Below are 17,704 nucleotides of genomic sequence, written 5' to 3' on the forward strand. Positions count from 1 at the left end.
ATAAATGGCCAGAAAACCCATTTCCGAGGATCAGAGATCAGGATTTGGATGCTAGTGTGATTGTATGTTACTAAACGTAATCGTGCAAACTGTTAGGGCGAAGGACTGTTGATGTTTGCAACCATTGACACTTGAGATGTTGCATGAATATAACGATTCATGTTGTACTTTGCGTACAGGAAGTTATTTACACACCAGATTTTCTAGGCTGAACCAAGGTGTGCATATTAACCTGTGTTTGAATGTGCGTATGTGTGCAAGTATGTATAAAGTTTCGTTTTTGAAGAATATTGTATGTTCAAATTGTTTACTGACATAATTCAGATAGATGGCAATAAAACAATGATTGGGAATTAAAATGGTTGTTTTGACTCTCCTACTTGGCCTTTTATTACAGCTGTTTACAAAACGTTTTGGGGGGGTTTGAATAAAAAAAAAGTTACCCTTTATTTCGATGGCTCATTTTTAGACATTCTACTACTATAAGTAATTTTGCAATGTCTAAAGTGGACCAAATGTCTAAAGTTGATAGAATGTCTAAAGTGGACCATCATAAACTGTTACCATAAAAATAGCTGGTTCTTAATAAACCAAAATATTTTTTTTACACTGAAGTGGCAGCATTAAGCTGTTAAAACTTCATCAGCGACTGAAAACTGAAGCGACATCCATTGAACTTTGTTTTTGAGGGGGAAAATTTAATTAAATTGAAACTATTTTTGCCAGCAAAATATTCAAATTTTCAAGTCATGTTTGTTTCTGTATAATCTCCAAAATAGCTTCCAATTAGCACATCATTTGATTGGATGCTTGACCATTGGGTTAGGTAAGTGTTTCTACTCTCTATGAAAGTTGATAAGCTTATTTATTTGTTATCCTATGTCTGATTAAATGGTTTGTTGTATTTGAATACTTGTGTTTTCAGCCTTGTCAGAATGGAGGAATGTTGACACATCTTTGGAACGACTGCTTTAGACTGGCCTTAAAGGGTTAGTATCAGCTTCTGTTTATCCTTTTTATTTTAAACTGATTTTATAGGGTGGTAGAGAGAGGGACGAGATGAAGTAACACATCATGAAAATGGATACAGTTTCCCCCAATCAGCTTATGCCTGTATACAACATTTGTTAAGCATGAGGCGCTTCAATATATTAAAAAGTCTGCTTTTACCCAGAGATGAGTTGATATGTATCTGCTGAACAGTATAACAATGCTCTGGGTCATGTTGTGTTAAAACGACTTCACTTTTTAAACTGTTTGAAGTCCCGATTGTTTCAATTGAAACGATTAATAAAAGGAAGGGAAAGAAATAGGCCATATTAATGATTTAGTGCCACTTAAAGGGAAAGTTCAGCCAAAATTCATTTACTCACCCTCACGTCGTTCCAAACCTGTATAAGTTTCGTTCTTCTGCAGAGCACAAAATAAGATTGACAAACAACATTTGACCCCAATTACCTTTATTTCACTTACTAAAGCAAGTGTTTATGCAACTGAAATTTTGGCTCAAAACGTTTCTGATATAAACCCCTTGTGACAACTAGCCCTGATCTGTCATGTACAGTTTTTTATTTTAAAAGGTATAATGTGAAAAAAAGTGTGATGAGAATCAAAAAACAAGACCGAGTGTGTCATTCACTCCACTGTTTTAATCAACAGGATTACATGTACGTGTGTGTACGTGATGCAGTGTGGGATCATCAGCTGGTAAATATGTGTGAGTGGGTCAGCGGAAGAGAGAGAAAGAGAGAGAGGTGTTCCGTATCTCATGCAGTGGGTGAGGAATGATTAAATCTTAATAAGAATGTGGCACTGATTGTGTGTTATGATGAATTAAGAGTTTTGTGATAGAATGATGTTTGAAAGAATATGAAAGCAGACATATTCACTCTTAGACACACCCTGACTGTCCAATCCCTCCCTTCCTAATTTACTCTCTCACATTCCTACACACTCTCTCTCTCTCTCTCTCCCCAGCTGACTCATTTGCTTGTGAGGGATTAAGCAGGATAGAGAGGGATTACGCTTCTTTTTTCCAAGAGGACTTTTCTGTGCTCTGTTATGGAATACTATCCACGTTATTCCTCTGTTTATACCATCATATTTGAGCAAGTTAAAACTGACCCTCATCATGCAAACTATATCCTCTTCAGAAGCTCGTCAGTGTGTTAAATTATAAACTGGGATCTAAACTGAGAAGACAAACTGAACGTGAGGGAAGAGGGAGGTAAGTGAACAGGATTTGCTACTAAGTCTCTGCCTGGATGTGAGTTTGTGGTTCTTGCCTTCCAGGCTTATCAATGAGGAAGCTCCCTGCGGGACAAATGTAGTAGGCTTTTTATTCACTCTAATCGTTGAACCCTTCCTTGTGTGTATTCCTGGGATGCTCCAGTTGGAATTCAGCAATGTTATGTGTACATTCTACATATCCTTCAGTCAAGAATCAGATTTGGCTGTGCAAATTGACTTACATACAGAAACACTGAGTTAAAAACATTTTTAAAAGGACAGTAACTCTCAAAAAGAAGAATGTTTTAAAAGTTTTTTTTTTTTAAGTTATAAAGTCTGAAAATTATGTGCACCTGTTTTGTTCTAAAGATCTGCAAACTAATATCCAGTGTCTTTACCTACAGTGTTCATAAAGAATCCTGTTGAGATATTTATATTGCACTCTTTCATGTGATCCTTTGGTTATTGTTCATGTAGCAGATGTGTTTTTATCCAAAACCACTAAGGGTGTACTTATAACCAGGAAAGGTCCTTTGGAGTAACCTGTACTTAAGTGCTTTGCTCAAGGTCAAAACCGTGACAAGGGCATTCATGGACCCCCTCCATTCTTGGATTTCTGGATTTCCTTTTTGAATTCTAAGAGCTGTGGGTTATCAGCCCCAACGCAAATGTGTCATACTGTTGACACTTTTAACCAAAGTATAGGACACTAATGACAAGGACAGTCCAAATGGACCAAACTATGGTTAACTGCCTTGCACAAGAGCACAATGATGATCCTTGTTGAGTTTGAACCTACAAACTTTTGGATACCAGCCCTGATCTTTAATCCACACCACCCAAAACAACCACCATTATTTCTCTGAAAAGGTTTTAAGTCCATATCTAACTCATTATGAAGTATGTGTGAGCTAAGCCAGGAAACAAGAATTGTATTTACAACTACAAAATATTCTATACTGCTTTTCCCAAAAGCATTGTAAGCTTATAGATCATAGAGACCCTCGGTGCGCCAATGGTTCTATGGTACTTAAGGTTACGGAGCTTTTGTAACTTCTACTGAATTTACAATTCACTTGGAAATAACAGGCAATAACTGATCAGCAGTTGTACTTGAGTTCATGAGGGTTTTCTTGCAGCTGTATATGAGGAGGATCAGTGCATCGTTCGGTTATTCCCTGAACTTAAAAACCCTCTTGGATTGACAATGAGACCAAACGTGGAGACTGATCAAGGGTCGGCTCCACTGGAGATGGGAGACAAAGGTAAGAAACTTCAATACAAGTAACTACTTAAATTTGGAAGCTGCCAAATTAAATTTGAGTTTTGTCTAGCTGATTAGCAACATGCTAATATTAACGTTACTATAGCTGCTAAAGAAGCCATCCAGCATCACTGTCTGGCATATACCCAATAAGCTTAAAGTTCTAGAGGTGTTTGCTTTGTATGTTACAGGCCTGACACAGATCTTAGCACTTGTGATTGCTGAGGTGAGGGGTTCTATCAATAAAGATATAAATGGAGCTGAACTATTGCACAGTCTCCTCAAAGCCCCCTGGTTGCAGTCTCTACTAAAGGTAGAGTCCATCCTACATAAACGTATAGTATTAACAGTTAGTTATAGGTCAGGGTTCATTGTTATTTATTTATTTATTTTCTCTGAAGGTGTATGAATGTCTACAGAGACACATAAAGGGTCCAGCTAGGCCGTATCTCTCCTATTCGTCTGGACTCTCACTACAGGTCAGCTCTACTCTCACTGTCCTTAATTTTCACCATAGTTTGGTCTACTTGTACCATGTACTTTGTTTATACTTCCTTGATGGCTTGATCTCTTTGTGTGACTGGGGACTTGCAGATTGTACCAATTGGGAGTCTTGATCTTGTGGTCTTGACACCAGTTTGTGACTTTGGGGTTAGGTTTTGGGCTGAATCTGTGGTTTTTGATGTCTAGTGCTGGTCTGGGCCTTTGGGGGTCTGGATCTAGCTGGGGTGGCAACTCTGGCCCTCAAGGTCCACTGTCAATCTAATATAACCAAAGAAATTAGAATGACTTGAAAATTAGGGGCAGGTGTGTTTGATTTGGATTGGAGCTAAACTCTGCAGGACAATGAATCTTGAGGGCTGAAGTTGCCATCTCTGTCTAAGAGGGTATGTTAGAGGTCTTGGTTTTAGGGAGTCTGGTCTTGACTCCAACTTTTTTGCAAATTCATTTTGATTTCCTAATAAGTCATGACTCTTGTTTTGGAACTCTAGGTTCTGTCTGACCTGCTTGCAGTCCCAAATCCCTCAAATGAAGCTCGAGAACTGTATGCCCTCCTCAGTCAACCCCACCTTCAGGTAAGCATTCTTTCTAAAGCTACAATTATGTTTTTAAAACAGTAAGTGGTTTAGAGGGGCAAAGTAATACATTTTTTGGCCATCACTCTCTACATAACAGAAACTTTTCGAATTCTCAGGCCAGACTTTATGGACCGATAGATGTTGGGAGACATTGTTGTTATGTTTCTTTTACGTTTTTAAAGATATACACTTTCAGTATTCAATTAATTGTGTGGAATGTTTTGTCAACCAGAAAAATAATAAAAACCACATATATTTTTTCAGGCTCTCCTCTCGGCTCATGACACAGTAAGTCTGAGGGACTATGAGCCAGATCTGCCAGCACTGCCTAAAGACCTGCCTGAAGATGAGGAAGCCATGAGGATTGTTTGCTTAGTCAAAAACAATCAGCCTCTGGTGAGCATGACCAGAAAAAGGAGTGGCAGGCAAATCTAAGACTTGCTTTTACTGACCCGTCCTTTATTTTGGCTCTTTTAATGTACATTGCTGGAGCCTTTCTTTCAGATAAGCATGGAAAAAGGTACAACGGTAAAGACTGCTAGTGGTTTAAAAACTTCTTTCTTCTTGTGTATATTATATATTAGTTTGTTTGTTGCTTATTTTGTTTTAAATCTCACTAATAGCTGATCTTGTAAAGTCTTCTGTTTGGTAACTATGAGCTGTGTGTTGTCATGGATAGACCAGAACTGGAAGAAGGTTTCAAAGCCACTGGGAAACTTTAAGGCAAGCAACCCACCGTGAACTCTCCCCAGCTGGGGGACGGCTGGATGGGGGCTTAGATGCCAAGTTGGAAGATGCCCGCGTGGGTGGTTCCATATCCACCAAGACTGTGTCCCGAAGTGTTGTTGCTCCCACCGCTGCACACCTCTGCAACACTTTTGGCAGTTGCCGACTGAGCAATGCATTATGGAAACAGAGCCTCGGTTGCTCCACCCCTTGTGTCTGTAGCACAGTTGTGATTGGTAAGGACCAAAACTGTGGATTTGGAGATTCCCATTATTACATTAATCAAGATTTGCGACATGTATTCCTCTGCTGAAAGCATCATCTAATTAGTGTTCTTTGTTTTCTTGTCTTCATTCATTTCACTATTCATTTCTCATTCTTTCTCTGAAGACAATTTGATTGAGGATTTAGACAGTGGGGAAGAGTGTGATATTGCTAATTCTGTGCCACATACATTCTCCCAACCTTCCCCATGGATTTCCTCATCATCTTGCTGCTATCCTCCTCCTTCGGAACCTTCTAGAACAACCCCTCATGCCCGAACTGCTCCCCCAAGCCCAATGCACTGTCATCGGGTAAGAGAGACCATCACATGCTCCCATACAAGGCTGGCAAAGGAGGAAGGTCTGGATGAATTGCGGAGTACGTTGCAGCAGGCCACCAGCTGCATGGAGCGCAGTTCTGAAAACGTCCACCTGCTTGGTGAGAGGATGGCCGCTGCTACTGAACGCATATCTGAGAGTGTGCAGGAGAATTCTCAGGCTTTGACAATGCTAACACATGTTGTAGAGAAGCTCCAGGAGCTAGTATCCACAAGCAACACAAATTCAGTGTCTCCACATTGCGCTGAGACTGCAAGTACAAGAGTTAATCGGATGGGTAGCAGATCACTCAGTGTTCCCACTAGTCCAGCTATTGGTTCTTCCTCTCGCTTTTCTCATTGTCCTTCCTGCTCCTCCTCCTCTTCTTCCTCATCTGCCATCACTCTGCTGGAGCAGGCAGTGCTATCAAAGGGGAGGTCATTTAATCCCAAAACAAAGCCATCACTATCTTCTCAAAGGAGACAGGTTGATGTACAGGACTGGATGACCAATGGGTCCTTGACGTCCAGCCCTGCTCAAAACCACAAAGTGAACAGCAGCACATTTGGATGTTTCTTTAACCAGAAGAAGAAGAAAGAAAAGAAAAAAGAATGAGGCTACTTCCACTTTTCCACGTTATGAACATCCTTTCAGATTCTTGCTGTCTCAAGCATGCAGGTCTTTCAAATATTTAATATGTGTGTTTTTATATGTCACCACTCACCACCAGGCCTTGATGTTACCATTGTCACATTAGTGCTTGTCCTACCTCTTTGGAAGTGATGTATTGTTTTCTCATTGGTCATTCTCATTGGTTTAACATCTTCATCATCTCCATGACTCCATCCCCTTTCAGATCATATTTTCTCTTTTTTATTATTTGATTCTTCTTTTGACTTTTTTCTCTTTCTCTTCATGTAACAATCCAGTTCAGTTTGTCATTGAACAATGTTCCAGGCATGCCACTTCCATCAGATGTAGCTATGATGTTTGATAAATGCATGTTTTGTGCTTGATGCATATCGAATTAAGCCTTGTAGATATTTGCATTGATATCTGCTTTTTTAGGGAGCAACAATCAGGAGAGATGATGTGACAGGAGAAATATACATCGCTCGTGTTATACATGGAGGACTGGCTGACCGCAGTGGTGAGAAATCCCTCTCTTCTCTATTTGTGTCTCTGATATGCCATACTCAACCATCACATACTCTCTATGTCTGTATTACATGCCTCATGGAGTCTCCATTCTTGTCTATGTGCTTCCTGTTGAAGGTCTTTTGCATGCTGGTGATAGGCTGGTGGAAGTAAACAGTAATCCTGTGTTTGGACTGGAACCAGAACAGATCATACAGATTCTGGTTAGTACACACACTCACTCATATGAATGTATATTATATGTTGTGTGTCCTCTTGCTGTTTAGATAACAGGTTCTGTAATAGCTCGTAGCAGCTGAGCTTTGTGACACTCAACCTCTTAAACCTCACTTCCCTCCGGGTCACGGCACCAATGTGACCGGTTCTGCTCGGCCCACTTTAAGAAGGGCTCGAACCGGCAACTAATGGCATGGGAGGCAAGCAGGCTAACAAGAGTCAGTTGCTAGTGTGCCTCTTGAGGCCAGGAGAGTGAGGTTTACCAGCACAGCTCTTGCCGGCTGGCATCCGTTACACTAGCTTAACCAGCAAGACCATCTTGACTCGCTTTACCAACTTTTTCATTAAACATCATAGCTATTCGAGTGTACTGGCTAGACCAGCCAGCAAGACACATCCATAATAATATGTATCCAAAATTACAACAGATAACCTATATATATATATATATATATATACACTCACCGGCCACTTTATTAGGTACACCTGTCCAACTGCTCGTTAACACTTAATTTCTAAGCAGCCAATCACATGGCGGCAACTCAGTGCATTTAGGCATGTAGACATGGTCAAGACAATCTCCTGCAGTTCAAACCGAGCATCAGTATGGGGAAGAAAGTTGATTTGAGTGACTTTGAACGTGGCATGATTGTTGGTGCCAGAAGGGCTGGTCTGAGTATTTCAGAAACTGCTAATCTACTGGGATTTTCACGCACAACCATCTCTAGGGTTTACAGAGAATGGTCCGAAAAAGAAAAAACATCCAGTGAGCGGCAGTTCTGTGGGCGGAAATGCCTTGTTGATGCCAGAGGTCAGAGGAGAATGGCCAGACTGGTTCGAGCTGATAGAAGGGCAACAGTGACTGAAATAACCACTCGTTACAACCGAGGTATGCAGCAACGCATTTGTGAAGCCACAACACGCACAACCTTGAGGCGGATGGGCTACAACAGCAGAAGACTCCACCGGGTACCACTCATCTCCACTACAAATAGGAAAAAGAGGCTACAATTTGCAAGAGCTCACCAAAATTGAACAGTTGAAGACTGGAAAAATGTTGCCTGGTCTGATGAGTCTCGATTTCTGTTGAGACATTCAGATGTTAGAGTCAGAATTTGGCGTAAACAGAATGAGAACATGGAACCATCATGCCTTGTTACCACTGTGCAGGCTGGTGGTGGTGGTGTAATGGTGTGGGGGATGTTTTCCTGGCACACTTTAGGCCCCTTAGTGCCAATTGGGCATCGTTTAAATGCCACGGCCTACCTGAGCATTGTTTCTGACCATGTCCATCCCTTTATGGCCACCATGTACCCATCCTCTGATGGCTACTTCCACCATGTCACAAAGCTCTAATCATTTCAAATTGGTTTCTTGAACATGACAATGAGTTCACTGTACTAAAATGGCCTCCACAGTCACCAGATCTCAACCCAATAGAGCATCTTTGGGATGTGGTGGAACGGGAGATTCGCATCATGGATGTGCAGCCGACAAATCTGCGGCAACTGTGTGATGCCATCATGTCAATATGGACCAAACTCCCTGAGGAATGCTTCCAGCACCTTGTTGAATCTATGCCACGAAGAATTGAGGCAGTTCTGAAGGCAAAAGGGGGTCCAACCCGTTACTAGCATGGGGTACCTAATAAAGTGGCCGGTGAGTGTATATATTTACACATGACCAATGCAAAGTGTTACCCAGAATAACACTTTGCATTGGTTGTTAAAATAAAATAAATAACTCTCTTTATCTCAAAGTCAAACCAATGGTTTTACTGTACCAAACAACAAAGCTATTCTCATTTCATTTAAAGGAAAATAGAAAACTATGATAAATCAAAATTCATGAAGTTGTGTGTCCTTCATTTCCTGCCACAGGCTCACTCCCATGGAACCATTATGTTTAAGGTGGTTCCCATCACTGACAGGCCAGTCAACAACCAAACCATGGTGAGCTATAAAATGTCAACACTTGATTAGTCTATAACAAAAAATAGCATGGAATACCTGATGATAAGGCAGGAATCAAGCATCCAGTTCTTTGGATTAAGTGGTATAGTTTGATAGCCAGAAGTTTCCAAAAAATCAGGAGGAGGTGCGAGACCAAACAGGGCTGTCCTTGTTGTCACAAATATATGTGTATTTAAAAAAAATAAAAAGGCAGGAATCAAGCAGCAGCAGCAGCGACACAGAGTGTAATTGATAATACCACAATACTTAATTTTTCCAAAATGTGCAGAATAGTGTATCCCAAAATGCAATGCTCTAATCTTGAGCTTTCCTTTTCTGTATGACGAATGTTCCGGAAGTGAAATCAGCTTATTGTCTTTACTTGGCTAGTTATTAGATCAAACTAATAGGAATTAAAACATTTTCTTGGAATAAATAATTATACATGATTATTTACATGCTAAGTGTCAAGGTGTATTGTATAGATCTATGCCTGTAAACTGAATATTATGACTTTTGCTCTCTTTTCACAAGCTGTATGTGCGAACCATGGTGGACTACAATCCCCATGTGGACCCTTCCATTCCCTGCGCAGATGCCGGCATGGCGTTCCGGAAGGGAGATATCCTAGAGATTGTGGATCAGTCGGACACCCTTTGGTGGCAGGCTGTAAAACTACCCAGCGTCTCTGCCTGCGCTGGCCTCATTCCTTCCACAAGCTTGCTGAAAAGGTCAGTTCTAAGTAGTCAGGGGTTAAAGGGCCGGTGACTGAATAATTACACATCTGCATAGGCTATGATGTGATGAGATTTGGCAGCTGACTTGAATGTGATTTGAGATTATGCTGATAATCACTGCTGTCCCCAATTTTAAAAGCCAAATACGATTGTGTGTGCGTTTGTAGGAAGCAGAAAGAGTTCTGGTGGTCTCAGCCTTATCATCCTCACACTTGTGGCAAAACCTGTGAGTAAACTGTATAAATGCTGTTATTGTTTTATATGTGCATTTATTCAGTGTGTGTTTAATTCAGCTGTTATGTATTGGTTATCTTTTGTTTCCATGCTAACCTGCAGTGAGTACTGTGGATGAAGGTGAGCATTTAGTCTAGAAATACACAAGTCTGTTCTTGAATTTGACTTTGTTTCAGTATATTAATTCATATTAATATATATTAATTATATTAAAAGGATAGTTCACCCCAAAATTAAAATTCTGTCATTAATTACTCAACCTCTTTAGTTTGAAACCCGTAAGACTTTTGTTCATCTTCGGAACAGAAATGAAGATTTTTGAAGATGTGAATAAGACTAAATTAAATCTGTTCATCAAATAAAGCGATCAATTCTCTTTAGAAAATTCAGACTAAACCACTCGATTCATATGGATTAGTTTTACGATATCTTTATGAACTTTTTTGAAGCGTCAAAATGGGTAGCTGTGAGTGGAGGGACAGAAAGCTCTCAGATTTCGTCAAAAAGATCTTTATTTGAACGAAAATCTGATGGGTTTGCAACGACATGAGGGTGAGTAATTAATGACAGTATTTAAATTTTGGGGTGAACTGTCCCTTTAACAGGTTACAGTATTCATACTTCCCACCCAAATAGAGTGGACATACAATATGAGTTTAGAAGAAGTGTCGGTGCAGAAAATATGGTGAAAATTTGAATTTCTACTGTTGTGCTGCTTAATATTTTTGTGAAAAACCATGCTACATTTTTGCAGGATTCTATGATGAATAGAAAGTTTAAAAAACAGCATTTTAAATTTAAATTTATTTCCGTGTAGATGAATTACTCCTGGATGTAAATGTGATCCTCCTCATGTGAATTATAAAACCATTTTATAATTTATGTCCATTTTTAATGCAACCCCCCCCCCCCCCCCCCCCAAAAAAAACAATGTAATGCTAAAGCTTACACACTGCATGTGAAACAGACCATAGACTCATCGCTGATCATTATTTTTTCCTCTTTTTCCTTCCCCCAAGAGGATGACATGATTGCCATAGATGAGAAATGTGTAGAAGCAGGTAAGTTTTCTTGTCTGATTTAAATGAGTATTAAAACCTTATCTATATAATGCTTGTTAAACTTACACCTGTGTGTTTTTGTTCCCTGTGCACAGATGAGGAGGCGTTTGAATCTGGTAGGTAAGTCCTGAACATATCAGGAGAAAACATTTCTGAATTCAGGTTTAGGGTCAATGTTTAACGGTACTGACCCCCAAACAAAAATATGTCTGTGACTATATACCAATAACTATATTTGTGTACAAATGATGATATTATGTAGCCTGGTTAAAACCAGACCATTCTCAGTTGTAACTGAGTTAGGATCTGGCAAAGCGTCATAGACAAATCATTTCCAGAGGGGCGTCACCAACGGACGTTGCGGATAGAGCTAAAACCAATCAGAGCGATGAAGGAGATGATGTATGCAGAGCGGTGGAGAAACATCTCGTGTTGTTCTTTGCTCGGTTTTTAACAAAAAGGAAACGTTCAAATCGCTTAAAACAGACGCGATAGCTGATTCGAACGAGTGATGTTCGACGGATGCGGCATCCATCTTTGTAATGTAGGCTACAAAATCTGCTTCAAAATCCCAGCGCTGATGTCATCGTGTAAAGCCCGCCCCAACGTTTCTGATTGGTGCCTCGATTTCGACGGATTGGAAATGGGCTTGAATGAGCTCTTTGCCAGACTAAGGCTGTGTCCGAAATCTCCACTCAAACCACTACTCCCTAACCCCTATGTAGGGGGTAGGGAGTAGAGCACTATATAGTGAGCTCGCCAGCATAATAGAACACCACTTTCGGACACTACTCGATCGTCTCTCGGCGCCGTTGATTAAACCCGCCATCATCTGTCAGCTGGTGCCGAGCCAGCTCTGGGCTAAATAGATTTTTTTTTTATAAATACATTACATTATATTGAGCTTATTTCTCCAAAATTGTAAAATTAAAAGTTATTTCTGGCCATTTCTGTTATAATGCGTTACTCCACACATGATTATAACTTATAAACATAAATAAAATTAATACACATATTTCATATATTTTCATTTTCGCGCCACACCGTTTTCTCTTGCCTGTCGACATTAGAAAAAAAAAAACAGATCTACGTTATCAAATATCTTGCTCATAATACTCTTAATAAAACAGCTTTTAGACTCTGTGGAGATGCCACTCAATATTTATCTTTTTTGTTTGTTTGTTCTCGTGATTCAGAAGATTTTGCGGATTAGCAAAAGAAACAGGATTTCTAGACACAGAAAACGACGTGCTGTTCTTGCTACGCTAGCGAGACGTCGTCAAATTGTAAGTTAAAGATGAAGATGATGCTGATAGGTCTTTTACGATCAGCGCAATGCATGATGGTATGTAGGGCTTGGGTTAGTGACCATCGGTTGTACACTACTTTTCAAAATGAATTCTGGGATACATTGAGTGGACTATATAGGGAATAATAATCATCACTATACATTCGGACAGCACTACAAAATGGCGAGCTCACTATATAGTCCACTATATAGTGAGTAGTGGGAGATTTCGGACACAGCCTAACTTTCAGAGCAAATCTAAATTTGCCGGAAGTTGTCTGGGTTTTCCCAGGCTATATATTATGGTGTTAAAGATGAAGTGTGCCACAACATTGAGTGCATCTTTAAATACTTTAAAATATTGCCTTGGATAACTTATGTTGATGTTTCCTTCATGATGATTCATCAGAAGAGCTAAAGGATGGTGAGTGTGTATATATAACCTATAAATCCTTAAGTTTCATATAAATTACCATTGCTTGTGCTGATTTGCTCCTTTTTTTTCATTAAGTCACTGATAATTATTCTGTATTTATGAAATATAAACTGTGTCTTGTGATGTGTTTCAGAGGAGAGTGAATTCAGCACGAACGTTGAGGGGATTTATCTGAGTGAGTGTCTCTCAGATATTACAAGATTTACTGGTTTATATTTACCACAGCAGATTAGATGGTTCACGGCATCACAAACACTGACCTGATGATGGCAACTTTGGTTTGTTTATCCACTACTAGGTTGTAGATACCTTTTACACTATTGATTTAATTGAATCAAGTTTTTTTCATAATGACCAGTCCGGTGACTGGGGATGACAAAACTCATTTTTTGGGTGTTATTTTAGTTGTAAAATCACAATTAGATAACATGCATTGAGTATATTATATTAATAACAAAATACAACACATACCACATACAGCTATTAAAGGGACAGTTCACCCAAAAATGAAAAATTCTGTCATTAATTACTCACCCTCATGTCGTTCCAAACCTTTAAGACTTTCGTTCATCTTCGGAACACAAATGAAGATCTTTTTGATGAAATCTGAGAGCTTTCTGTCCACCCATAGACAAATACGCCACTTTGACACTTCAGAAAGTTCATAAAGAGATTAAAAAAAAATCCATATGAATTGAGCGGTTTAGTCCAAATTTTCTGAAGAGACTCGATCGCTTTATATGATGAACAGATTGAATTTAAGCTTTTATTCACATATAAACATTCAACTCACACATCAGTTGTGGTAAACAGAAGCTCAAGCATGTTCGCTTGCTGTGAGAGAACCAATGAGGTTCATTCTCGTGTTGTGCAGCACGTTTGAGCTTCTGACTGTAAGAACCAATGAGGTTCATTCTCATGTTACGCAGCACGTTTGAGCTTCTGTAAGAACCAATGACGTTTGTTCTCGCGCATCAAACAACTACGGTTGAGCTTATGTTTATGTTCGCTGATCAATGTTTACATGTGAATAAATACCTAAATGAAATCTGTTCATCATATAAAGCGATCAAGTCTCTTCAGAAAATTTTAACCAAACCGCTCAATTCGTATGGATTAGTTTTTCGATCTCTTTATAAACTTTATGAAGTGTCAAAAGTGGTAGTTGTGTAGCTATCTATGGAGGGACAGAAAACTCAGATTTTAAACTCAGATTAAAAAGATCTTCATTTGTGTTCCGTATATGAACGAAAATCTTACAGGTTTGGAACGACATTAGGGTTTGTAATTAATGATAGAATATTCATTTTTGGGTGAACTATCCCTTTAAGTATCTGTTCCTGATTCTGTAGCATCATATAACTGTTTGCATTTTTTAATGTGCTTTTATTCTTTGTACATCTTATGGTGTGCATGTCAGCTGGTTTTCGACGAAGTCTGCGTCTCTGTCGTCGGCGGAGAAGTCAGGCTTTTGGAACGTCCCAGTTCTGCACCATGCGCTGCCCCACAAGCTGTTACAGTTCCCTGGTCAACCCTTATGAGGAGGTGGTGCGGTACCAGCACCATCCCGAGCACACACACCGCCTCATAGCACTGATGGGTGAGTGGGCTAATATCAGCAGCAAATTACACATATATACTACAGGTCAAAATTTTAACAGATTTTTTAATGTTTTTGAAAGAAGTCTTACACTCACCAAGGCTGCATTTGTTTCTTCAAAATAGAGTAATAAGAGTAATATTGTGAAATATTACATTCCTGTGATGCAAAGCTGAATTTTCAGCAGCATTTCTCCAGTCTTCAGTGTCATATGATCCTTCAGAAATCATTCTAATGTGCTGATTTGGTGCTCAAGAAACATTTCTTCTTATTATAATGTTAAGAACAGTTTTTGCTGCTTACAATATTTTTGTGGAAAACATGATACACTGCCATTCAAAAGTTTACGGTAAGTAAGATTAACTTATTCAGCAAGGATAAAAAATGGATACATTTTTTTAAACAAATTCTGTTTCACAACAATGCAGTTCTTTTGAACATTCTATCTATCAAAGAATCCTTAAAAAAAAAAGTATCATTTCCACATAAATTGTGTATATATTTAAATACAAAACGGTTATTTTAAATGAAATAATATTACCTTTTTTACTGTATTGTTGATGAAACAAATGCAGACTTGGTGAGCATTAGAGACTTCTTTCAAAAATATTAAAACATCTTACTGACCCAAACTTTTCACCGGTAGTGTTGATCTTGTACAACTTTGTGAATATGAATATGATATGCCGTCAGGTCCGTCCGGTGTCGGCGTGAATGAATTGCGCAGGAGGCTTATTGAGATCAATCCAAAGGTCTACCAAGGAGCCATTCCTCGTGAGTTTCATACTACAAATATGACTTTGTGTGATACAACTGTACTGATTTTGAAGATGTCTAACTTTTATTTCCACTCAGATACCACAAGGCCACCCAAATGCCATGAGGAATCTGGCAGAGAATATCACTTTGTCAGCCGAAAGCAGTTTGACACCATGGTCTGCAATCACAGGTGGTCTAAATATACTAGTGTGTGCATAAACTGATGATGTTTTCTGATGTACAATGCTTTTTTAGGGATGGGGTGGGTGGGTTGATATCTGACTAAATGTTTTTCTTAATCCTAAATAGGTCAGTGACACTTTTTTCCTCTTTGTTCCTCAGGTTCATTGAGTTTGGGGAGTTGAGAGGTCATCTCTATGGCACTAGTGTGGATGCGATTAAAGATGTTTTGGCAAGTGAGAAGATCTGTGTGATTGACATTGAGCCATATGTGAGTTTTTCTCATCTCATCTGTTGTTATTAGTGGTGTTTGCTAATATTTAATGTTAGGAATGTGAACAACCCCTTAAAGTCAGCATGAAACAGAAGCTGCAATCGTTTTTGCTTCCCTATTGTCATGTATATCTGAGTGAATCGGCTTCTTGAACAAGACAAAATGTAGGCCAGGACTTGATTTTACCCATCGGGTATTGATTAGATGGTTGTGGTTTGCTATTGGTGGATCTCATGATATCGACAGGTTGACCCGCCCTCACGTCAGTAAACACGTCATCAGAGAAGAGATGTTGCTGCGAAAGAGAGAGGGGAAGTTTTTTTTTATTAAAGATAATGAGGGCACATGAATAAAAAATAAAAAATGCATATACACGGATAAATCATTTATAATAAATACTGCAAAATTCTATTAAAAAAATAAACAAACAAGAATTTTCAATTTTGGTTTTATGGTGACTTTAATCCTAATTATTAAACATATATGTGTAACTCGTGCTCAAATTTCAAATCTTGTCGCTTGCTGAAGAGAACTGTTATTTTATTGTTATTGAAATACTATTTTCATTCATATGTTGAATTACCTGTTATTTTTATATTTTCATTTTAATGTTACATTTTTAGTAATTTTGTTATAACTTGTCATTTTTATTCATTTATTTTTATTTCAGTTTTAGTTTTAGTTCAATTAGTTCGGTTTTAATTTATTTCTATTTAGTCATTTTAGTGTTTCAACTTAACTTATTTTAGTTAGTTGCCCAGGCAACATTTCTAGTTTTAATTTTTTCAAGTTTTTCATCGAATATTTATATTTTATTTAACAAAAAATGTTTTAACAGTTTTAGTTTATTTAACGATACTAGCCTTGAAAGAGAAGTGTGATAACCTTTCTAAACCATCAGATTTATGATTTTCAACTAGTAGATGATAAAACGGGTAAAAAAAATAATTAATTCCCATATTTGATGCCAACTTTGGATCGACAAACAATGCTGTCTGTCATATATTATCCTTAAGTTGTAATCGCTGCCTAACACATTCAATGTTTCTGCCAAAATGAATAAAAAGTTGTTAACTATCTTATAGGCTATAAGTTATATAGCTTATATATTACTGCCATATGGACATTACGTTGACACACTCATCTTTGGCTGATAACAGAATACTTCCTAACTGTAATGCTGCTTTGAAACAACATGTATTGGGAAAACGCTATAGAATTAATCTTGAGTTGAGTACGCCTGACTTGTTCTGACGATTGTTCTTGACCTTCAGGCGTTAGAGTCAGTGAGGACCCCAGAGCTGAGGGCGTATGTCATCTTTATAAAGCCTCCTACTGTTGAGCAGATGAAACGCACACGAATTAACTCGCATATCATCACAAATTACTACATCACCCGGCCCTTCAAGGTGAGCTTGCATCTTTATCTGTGTCGGTATATCATTGTTTTCACTTTTCAGTTTATGTCTTTAAAGTACCATATCTCCATTGTTCTCTATATTTTCTCTCTCTTGAGACAGGATGAAGATTTTCAGGAGATTGAGGATGCAGGACGCAAGATGGAGCAGCATTACTGTCAGTTCTTCGATCATGTGATCGTGAACGACGGCCTGCAGGCTGCATGTGTTCAGCTGTTGACCGCAGTGAGAAGAGCTCAGGATGAACCACAGTGGGTACCGACCGCATGGATCAGACCAACAGACCAGTCTTAATACGAGACGCGACGAGAAGAGCTCAGGGATCATATTATATGTTTGGATATATAAAAAAAACTTTCTTTTTCACCTTTAATGGTGAAAATAATGTGTGTTTTGTCTGTAAACATGTTAGTCTTTATAAAAAAAATGTTCTGTTCACATTTTTTTCAGGTGTCACTTTTGTTTTCCCTTGTGAAAACATTAATAAAACCTAAACCTTTATTAATGTCAAT

At 38.7% G+C, this 17,704-nt stretch overlaps 1 protein-coding gene across 4 annotated transcripts; it reads left to right on the forward strand.

Moving 5' to 3' along the window:
• The first annotated feature begins 1,969 nt into the window (after window positions 1-1,969).
• mpp4b (MAGUK p55 scaffold protein 4b) lies at window positions 1,970-17,693 on the forward strand. 4 transcript variants are annotated; one of them, XM_056267059.1, is made up of 22 exons: window positions 1,970-2,227; window positions 3,369-3,494; window positions 3,685-3,806; window positions 3,895-3,972; window positions 4,486-4,569; window positions 4,837-4,968; window positions 6,948-7,029; window positions 7,155-7,240; window positions 9,134-9,205; window positions 9,740-9,936; window positions 10,110-10,168; window positions 10,279-10,296; window positions 11,196-11,237; window positions 11,333-11,353; window positions 12,935-12,949; window positions 13,095-13,136; window positions 14,382-14,561; window positions 15,255-15,335; window positions 15,417-15,510; window positions 15,663-15,771; window positions 17,049-17,183; window positions 17,295-17,693. In XM_056267059.1, the coding sequence occupies exons 2-22, from the start codon at window positions 3,437-3,439 to the stop codon at window positions 17,484-17,486; spliced, it is 1,899 nt and encodes a 632-aa protein (XP_056123034.1). In that variant the 5' UTR covers window positions 1,970-2,227; window positions 3,369-3,436; the 3' UTR covers window positions 17,487-17,693. The 4 variants fall into 4 exon arrangements, 3 of the variants coding, with proteins under 3 accessions (XP_056123034.1, XP_056123033.1, XP_056123035.1); XM_056267058.1 differs by lacking the exon at window positions 1,970-2,227 and having other exon boundaries at window positions 3,290-3,494; XM_056267060.1 differs by lacking the exons at window positions 1,970-2,227; window positions 12,935-12,949 and having other exon boundaries at window positions 3,290-3,494.
• Window positions 17,694-17,704: the final 11 nt, after the last annotated feature.

The sequence above is a fragment of the Rhinichthys klamathensis genome, unplaced genomic scaffold (assembly GCF_029890125.1).
Source record: "Rhinichthys klamathensis goyatoka isolate OS25496 unplaced genomic scaffold, OSU_Roscu_1.1 h1tg000254l_1, whole genome shotgun sequence".
NCBI classification, from domain to species: Eukaryota; Metazoa; Chordata; class Actinopteri; order Cypriniformes; family Leuciscidae; genus Rhinichthys; species Rhinichthys klamathensis.